This window comes from Lygodium microphyllum, chromosome 19 (genome assembly GCF_053477565.2).
Source record: "Lygodium microphyllum isolate KBCC chromosome 19, Lygodium_microphyllum_v1.1.10, whole genome shotgun sequence".
NCBI classification, from domain to species: domain Eukaryota; kingdom Viridiplantae; phylum Streptophyta; class Polypodiopsida; order Schizaeales; family Lygodiaceae; genus Lygodium; species Lygodium microphyllum.
Window position 1 is genome coordinate 35745915 of NC_141153.1, and position 9086 is coordinate 35755000.

The 9086-nt window shown below is 42.7% G+C and overlaps 1 protein-coding gene across 2 annotated transcripts; it reads left to right on the plus strand.

Moving 5' to 3' along the window:
- Positions 1 to 406: 406 nt before the first annotated feature.
- Positions 407 to 5085, plus strand: LOC148019741 (uncharacterized). Of its 2 annotated transcripts, XR_015694866.1 has the most exons (5): positions 407 to 1122; positions 1346 to 2901; positions 3011 to 3099; positions 3180 to 4623; positions 4776 to 5083. XR_015694866.1 is itself a non-coding variant. In XM_087699881.1 (4 exons), exons 1-4 carry the CDS (start codon positions 954 to 956, stop codon positions 3391 to 3393), a joined length of 2028 nt encoding a protein of 675 aa, XP_087556007.1. In that variant the 5' UTR covers positions 407 to 953; the 3' UTR covers positions 3394 to 5085. The 2 variants fall into 2 exon arrangements, 1 of the variants encoding a protein (XP_087556007.1); XM_087699881.1 differs by having other exon boundaries at positions 3180 to 5085.
- Positions 5086 to 9086: the final 4001 nt, after the last annotated feature.

Consider the following 9086-nt stretch of genomic DNA (forward strand, 5'->3'; position numbering starts at 1 on the left):
GTCTGTAACGGGCCTAATAATAAGAACTAGGCGCTCCGCGCCTAGACTCACCTCGGCGCTTCGAAGCGGGCGTGCTTTTTGCAGGGGGCGGGTGCTGGACGCGTGGCACCCACCCCCGCGTTCTCTTTCTTTTTTGTGGGGGAGGTGGGGGCTGCCACGTGGCACCCACCGCCCACCTCTCCTTAACTAATAGTATAGATGGGCAGTCCCAAGGTCTATATTGGGGTGCCTGTGAAAGCCTATGGTTTGAACTTTGGAGACGGGACGGCAGCTCCACATTGTAGCGAAAATTGTTGTTCATTTTCATTGATTGGCGAATGCCAGCAGGGCTGCCACGTGAGGGGATGCCAGCAGGGCTGCCACGTGGGAGGTAGCGAGACAGAGGGCTTTGTTTTAACACGGAGAGAGTGCACGGAAGGAGAGACACAACAGCAGAAGCAGCGGCAGCTTCTGCTGCGCTCTCTCTGTCTGTTTCTGTCTTGTCTGTGTCTCAACCCACCATTGAGAGCCTTCCTATTTCTCTCTCTCTCTCTCTCTCTCTCTCTCTAGAGCTTCTTTGGATCATCCCTATCCTTATTGTTTCTGCTTCTCTCTCTCTCTCTCTCTCTCTCTCTCCAAATCCAATCCCTTCCTTCTCTCCTCAACCCCTTCCTCTACCCTCTTGCACCAGAATCTGATACCCAAACCTTTCCTCTGATCTTCGTCGCCATTCCAATCCGATGCGATCTCCTCTCTTTTCACTCCAGGAGCTCACAACAAACGCGTTTTTTCCCCCTTCTTTGTTTTGCTTCGTTTTGATTTTCGCACGATCGCTAGTCGGACTCTGTAAACTCCAGAAAGGTGATGCTTAATTTTCAAATCTGCCCTTGATCTGACCGCATGAGGCGCAACGGATGGCCCTTCTTGGATCTCATTAAAAGCTTCTTCTGAAGCGGGTCATGGCAACATGAATCATGTTGAAGAACCGGGGTCGGAGACGTGCAGCACGGAAGCGACATACGCCTTCCTGTGGCTCATCTGAAGCCAAGGGATGCTCCTTCAGCCTGTGCTCCCTTCTCTCTACGGCATGGATCGTCATCGTTCTACTCAGTCTGATTTTCATTCACATTGTCGGATTTCAAGGTACGCTTAATAAGCAATCATCTATTTGCAACACCTTTCCATCTTGTTGTCATTGGATTCTTAAAATGTTATCTAAATCTAATCCTTTCGTCGAGTCCATCTCTGTCGGTCAACTGTAATGTTTATTCAAAAACTATGTGCTACATATTGGTGGTCGATTCTATACCCGTGGCAAGCATCATATTGTGGAGCTTCTGATCACCAGTAGCTTTCCTGTTCCTAGGTGTGCATTCAAGTAGTCTCTCTTGGTCCATGCCATGGTTGAAAGCAGTCAAGGCTGACAAGAACACCCATTTAAAGAATCAGGATGTTTCAGAGGCGTCTCACACTGGGCATGACGATACCAATGCGGGACTGAGAAATGAGCTGGCAAATGTTGGCCATCACAGTAATGTTGATAAGAATGTACAGTTGCACAGATCATCCTCGGTTGTTCCATCTCAGAGGAAGCTAACTTGTAACCTGTCTTTCTCTAACGCTCTTCTCTACATGATTTCGCCTGTCTGCCTCAAGGGATCACAGGGAAAACAGGGATCACAGGGCAAACATTATGTCAGACGCAGTCAGAAAGATCATGGGCATCCTCCTAATGGTATTACAAGGGAAGATGTTGGTTTTAATGATATCAATATCCAGGTACAGGATTCTGTGGAATCATTTCCTCCTGGTGATGAACACCAGAATGAAAGTTTGCATCATCATATGATGGACAGTGAGGGACTGACGGACACTCGAAATGTATCAACTAGTGTTCCTGTTTTCAATACTGCAGATGTTGCTTCGACCACTAAAATTGAATTGGAAGCTCATAACTCTTCGTTGATTCCTAGCTTGAATGTCAGCGAGATCCGTGTTCGACAAGAGCCTGGAGATGGGCCTTATAACTATGCATCTGAGTTGAAAGGAGCAAAGGTTTTAGCTACTAACAAAGAAACGAAAGGGGCCTCCAGTATTCTGAATAAAGATAAAGATAAGTATCTGCGAACTCCTTGCAGTGCAGAAAACAAGTATGTAGATTTGGAGCTTTCAGAAGAAACATTAGTTGTGACATTTGACATTGCCAATTACGAGTTTTACTCATCAAATGTTAAAGAGTTTGAGTTGTGGGGAAGTTCAATATATCCCACTGATAACTGGACTTTTATTGGGAGGTTTGAGGCAGAAAACTCGAGAGTTCTGCAGACATTCCAATTGGTGGAACCCAAGTGGGTTCGATATCTGAGGATTCGCATACTTAGTCATTATGGGTCTGATTTTTATTGCACCTTGAGTGTTCTACAAGTGTATGGAGTGGATGCTATTGAATGGATGCTTGAGGATTGGATTGCAGAAGAGGCAGGGACCACCGGTTCACGGATTCCTCCTCGATCCATCCCTCTGGAAGAGAAGGGCAGTCGTGATAATCTTGGATTAATATCCACTCAGGGGTCAGATAAGGTTTCAATATCAGATGGACACGATAAACAATCTGCATCAAGTTTTGAAGATGAAGGAGAGTTTCTAGATGTGAGTGGAAAGCAAGAAAGCTACAATCTAAGGGAGGTAAGTAAAGCTCAACAAGGTAGTCGGCCAGCATTAGATTCGGTGATGAAGCTTATGATGCAAAAAGTTCGGACTCTTGAACACAATCAGCCATTATTTTCTCAGCATTTGAAAGAACTGCATGCTAAGTATAAGGAAGTGGTTGCAGGCTGTGAGAAGAGCCAGGCCACAATTACTAACAAGCTCAATAATGCAGAGAATCAGATTTCCATTTTAACCGATTCCTTGAATACTATGGTGAGATTTTCATTTGTATTCTGTATATTCATTTTGTAGAGGCTAGATTTATTGACTTGATGAACATTGTATGCACAATCTCATAGTGCAAGTTTCTTGCTTTGTAAAGGAGCAAAGGTGCAGCCAGGAAAGAAGTCTTTTTCAAACAACTTTGACTAATCAAATCAATTTGTGGAATTCAGACTTAAATTCAGTCAGGTTTGTTCTCTTCTACCGTGCCGATATGACATCTATCTTTCTATCATGAGTTTTAAAACCTACCCACTGCTTTCATGCAGGAATGAGCTGAGAAGTATGGAGAGTAAAGAAATGGTGGCATTTACAGTGTCTGTGCTGTCAATAGTGGCTGTTCTTGTGGTTCAGATTTTGAAATTGTTTCTATCTTCGTTCCACATAATCAGACAAAAAGGGACATCTGTAAGTTGTGGACGAGCCTCATTGGCCATTCAGCTCTCATGCTCTCTGCTTGTGGCTTTTGTCCTGTCCTTGTAGTTGTCTTCATCTTCAAGACAGCACTTCAACTACTTTGACTGGTATAAATACTGTTGTCTGGTAATCAATGAGCAACTTGGGAACTACAGAAGTGAGCCATGCAATCAAGGCAAGCTTTTGAAACAGATGTCAATTTTAACCAGCTGGCATGTGTTATGAGTTCATCAGTTCAGAGGCCAATGTGCTAGGTACTGTTCACCTTGTACATGTGATTTAGCATCAGGGTGGATCTAGAACTCTTTAAAACAGATAAGTGTCTTCACCAGGTGACTTCTCCTGCAGTATCATCAGCCACATACCATTTTGCGAGCTCTGCTTAGCTGTAAATGTATTGGGCATGCCAGAGAAATGAAGGGGAGCCATCCCATGCTTGCCTTGTTTTCAATGTAACGACTATGGGTTTCTTCACTTTTTGGAGTGAGTTACTGCAGGATTCAATCCTGCTGTCCAACAGCTGTTGAAAGAGGCAAATTCATGGTTGGCTTTAACTGCTAATGGATGATTGCTTGGTTGAAGGAGTAAGACTATCTGTGCTCCAAGAGCTTCCAAAAGAGAACATGGCATGTCAAGGATGTAACCTCTGGTGGTGAATTGAATTCGATGGGTTTCTGCGCTCCAAAATGAGTGTGCTTTGATTAATTGTGTAAGGTTGCAATTCATTGGTTTTGTGCTGAACTGTGTTGTGAGTTAAGATGTCAGAACTTGACATTGAGCATTGTATTTATCATATAAAAGTGTTCTCATTTGCAAGTACTTGCTTACATAAGCAACTTGGCATTGAGTACTGTATTCACTGTACAAAGGAGTATTTTAGTGAGAAACTGAACTCAGGCTCTCAAAGACAAATGCCTTGGTATGCAGATGTGGCATTGAACATTTTCATTTTGCCATTGTATGAAGGCTATACTGTGTAATAAAGAGTTCCCATCAAGAGGGGGGGAAGGGGGGAGTAACAGCCCTTTTGAGTGAAAGTGTCACTGTTGGGAGTTCATCAGAAATTCATCATGAAAGTAGGAAACTGCAACATCTAAAACAAAGTCGAGTATATTGCTTTATCATTGTGGTCCTATACAGAGCTTATATAGTTTTTTACCTTGGTCTCTTTGACAGATGCATTTATCAATAGGAGTTTTTTGTGAAAAAGAAAGCCAAGTACAATGGCATATGCCCTCCAAACTACTTCACATCTGTTTCTAGATGCTCATATGGAACCACAGACCTCTCACAAAGGTAAGACTTTCAGTGATGCTTATAGAGCCTGTTCTTCTTGATCTCCTTCTTAACCTGTCTCAGACTTGATTTAACTCAAAAATACACTGGTCAACATGACTGCTTTATAGAGGGGTTCACATGTACTGAATTGGTGTTTTCCTGCACATAAGCTGTTCTATTTGGTTCGATTAGTCATTGGATGCCCTTGCTGTTACAACACCCCTGATGATTTCTCTTGATTACAAGTGATCGCAACTGGAGATCTAGAAGGCACAGGATTGGGTGAGAACAGCAGATTATGCTCAGATTGTGGAGTTCCTGCTCCACATCCACCTGAAATCTTTCTGATGGTGTCAATGAGTAGGTCCATTGCGCATAATGTTCTATAAGCCCATGTAGAACATGATCAAGGTGGTAAATTTTTTTTGTTTGGGGTTCCAGTCCTGCATCAATGGTATCACAAGGCAGGAAATTTTCAATATCAAGAATTCAGTTCTTTTGATCAACCAATGGTATTTGAGTGTTACTTTTTTGTCTCTTTTCATAAAGGTGGTTAGTTGTGAGTGTTCTTCCTTGGGGATCAGCTTTTGTGCCGGTTTGGGCCTGTTGAAAAGAAAACGTTATCATAACAAATGATATATTTGTGCAATGTTGGTTGTAGCAGCTAGAGCCATTAATCTTCATTGTGATGCTAAAGGGAGTAATGTGCCTGGTTGGTGCCCACATACACATGCTCCTATGCTGGGCAGGTGAGAGGATGGGTGTGGGCAGATGATGTGGCAGGGAAGTTGTGTGGTTGGTGAAGCTGTGGTGGGCTGTGGTTGCATTGCAGCAACTGTAGAAGAGGCAGTTAGAGCCATCAATCTGGCTGGTAAAGCTGAAGGGGAGCTGTAATGCTCTTCGTTTTTGTCCAGATACACATGCACATACAATGGCAGGTGAGGGGATGGGATGGCTGTGGGAGGATGATGTGGAAGGTCAGCTGTGTCAAGCCTTGAAGAGTCTATTGGGGCTTTGTTGTGTTAGCTGAAACATGACTTTCCCCCCGAGTGCGTAGCCATTAATTAGTGATGTGATACTTTGAAGTTGGACCACTTATTAATGTAATGAACATATATTGGGCTGTTTGTGAATTAAACGAACTAGGCAGCTGCATGCTTCTCCACAAGGGATAAAAGTGACGGGGTTTGAAGTACATAGGCATTGCGGTTGGATCATGATGAACTAAAGCATCCCCTTCTTCCTTTTTGTTTGTGCCTATTGTGAGGAGCAACAAAGTGTTGTCTTGGTATTGAGTGTGAGATTAGGCAATTTGAAGTGTTTGTGGTTGATCACGGGTGACAATTGATTGAGGACAAGTGCGTGGGTGTTGTAGAATTGTCTTGGATAGGATATTGTGGCTTTTTGGATTCGAAGTGATGTGTGCTAGTTCATGCTTAGGCTCTCGAGGTCATACTTGTACAATTTTGTATGTAATTGTTGTAATGAAGATTGAGCATCTCTTTTGTCTTTTTTGGGTTGTCTCATCTTTTGTCCAATTGTGCAAATTAGACCGGTACTAGAGCCAACTCTTGATAGTGGGTATGAAGTGATTGGTTTAGAGGATTATAAATTTTTGTTGCTTCTCAATAGTAGGTTATCCCCTTGAACCTAGGAGATTGCCAAATGGAAAGGTCATTTGACTTTGGAGAATAGTGAGCTCTTGGCGAAGCGATGTCGTCTCTAAAAGTCAAACCTCCACCACTCATACTTAGATGTAAAAGTCAAGCCTCCACCACTCATACTTTAACGGCATCACTTTGCCAAGAGCTCACTATTCTCCAAAGTCAAATGACCTTTCCATTTGACGATCTCCTAGGTTCAAGGGGAGGTGTTGATAATGCTGTGATGGATGGAGGGAAGGTTGGAGTGATTGTATTAGATGGTGGTCGTAGACTTCAATGGATGTGGAGTTCAATACAACAAACTTGCATTGCAACTCTCAACAACCCAACAATGAGAGGGCTAGCATTGTTTATTGGCAATTGGGCTTGAGAGAGAGAGAGAGAGAGAGAGAGAGAGAGAGAGAGAGAGAGGTGGGATGGGGAGGAGACTCCCTAACCTAGATAACAAAAGAGAGTTTATTTCAATCTTGTGAGGTTAGCCCTTACAAGAAAAAGGGCCAAGGTATGATGCTACACATTACCCTTTGGCCTTTGAGCTTGAATGAGTTGGAACATCAAGAAAAGTGAAAAGCAAAAAGTAAAAAAAAATTATAATTATAATTATTTTGGGAATCAAGTGGAAAACCTAATCCAACAAAAAAGAGGAAAATATAAGGATGGATTGGGTTTAGAAGGCCCAATTTTGTCTATCTCATTGAGAGACTTGAGTACTAGTGAGAGGTATGTCTTCAATCTCTACCTCTTCCATTGAGCTAACATTATGTTGGGCCTATTCCTTGTTTATCTTTTTGAAGTGTTGGGTTCGCACATTATTATCAAGAATTTTGCTTATAGAGGCATGTTTATCTTTCGTGTGTCAGTACTTCAAAAGAAGAAAAGCCACTCAGGGTTTATAGATGTTAGGCCATGGAGGTTTTTGTCCCCATCTTAGGCCTAGCATGGGGTGTTCAAAACTTACTAGAGAGAACCTCGCTTTTTGTAGTAGCCTTTCACCATTGGACCTTTTCGGCTAGTGTATAGAGCATTCACCTTTTGGGTCTTGTCTTTACCAGCATATTTTCAATGGTACAATCATGGAGGTGATCCACCTAAGTATTGATTTCTTGTTTGATAAATCCCTTGGAACTAATGTCAATCTCTCTCATAGGGAGTTGACAAAATTTAATAAAAACAATGCAAACAATCTATTTTTGCTAGGAAATAATTTCTTTTTTAAAGCAACAAGCATATTCTAAAATGTTTTGATTGAAACCAAAACAATTTTGTTGAAAGTTCCACAAGGAAAGATATAATCCAAAATATATTTCTCCTTGAGAGTGCAATTGCCTAAGAGATTAGTTTCTACCTTTTTGATGTATAAAGGCTTGTTCAACCATAAATTTGTATGTATGTTAGAGTTGGGCAGTTTCTTGCTCTCATTTCCAATTCTAGGGTTCCCTACATTTATTTTGACCTCTTGAATATAGTTGTAGAGCATTAAGTGAATCCAACAATCTTGGCATGTCCTCTAGCTCATGGTTTTGTAAGTTGCAATCATATCTTATGAGGTACATTACTTCCTGCAACATTTCCTTATCAAGGCAAGAATATAAGATTACTAACCTCGTGATGCCATTTTACGAAGACGAGTTTACTAGAATTTATAAGAATATAAGCTTGGTCTCTCTCGAAACACTCCCTCATATCTTCAAGCTTCAAAGGCTCTAATCACTTAATCATCGAGCTTCACATGCTTCACATGTGAAGGTTGCCCGTGTGACATTTTCTTAAATATATCCCACTCCTTAATCGCTCCCTCTCAAATGATAAAGAAGGATAGCAGCTTCTCGTCTGATCAGCGTGGAAGGAGTAATAGACGCATATCGAGGAAGCGACACCCTGATTGCATTCGTAAACTGTCTTGTTGTTTCTAAGGCTTGATTAAGCCTTAGCTTCTCTCTCCCCTTCTGATCGTTTAGACGTTGATTGCCTCCCTCTCTTTGCTACCATCAACAATCTCGTTCGCCATTTGCATGGCGGCTATCTAGGTCTCTCTCTCTCTCTCTTTACCGGTTCACTTTGTCGCCTTGGAGACATCTTCCATGCAAGAACCCGCGATCACCGAGATGGAGGCGTGCCATTTGTTGATGTTAAACGTTAATTAACTCGAAGCATGGCGGCGGCGTCACTTGGATTTCTCTCCACTGAGGCCGCTATCATCGAGCTGCGCCGCCATGGGGGTGTGCGAGCTTCTCAAGGATGGCGATCAGTTCGATGAGTGTGTCGATCCATTGAGGCTATCATCGAGTGCCGCTACTGCGCCGCTATGGGGGTGTGCGAGCTTCTCGAGGATGGCGATCAGTTCGATGAGTGTGTCGATCCATTGAGGCTATCATCGAGTGCCGCTACGCTTATATGGGTGTGCGAGCTTCTCAAGGATGGCGATCAGTTCGATGAGTATGGCGATCCATTGAGGCTATCATCGAGTGCCGCTATGGATGTTCGAGCTTGTTAAGGATGGCGATCAGTTCGATGAGTATGTCGATCGATTCAGGAGTACGTGATCGGCAAGCACGAGGACACATTTGCATGACGCCGGCTCCTATACTTTAGTAAATTTTCTTTTATTATTCTCTTTACCCTCAATGCTTTTGGCCCCCTTCCACGTGTGGGCGTAGGATACTACACAACACTTTGATGCCATCCTCACCGTTGGATGATGCACTCTTAAGGCTAGTGCGTTGAACAAGTGAACTTAAGCAAGATGGTCAGCTAGTCTGTCATTGTTGTCCATCTTCAAATCATGAAATCTGACCTTTAAAATGTGCAATGCACATG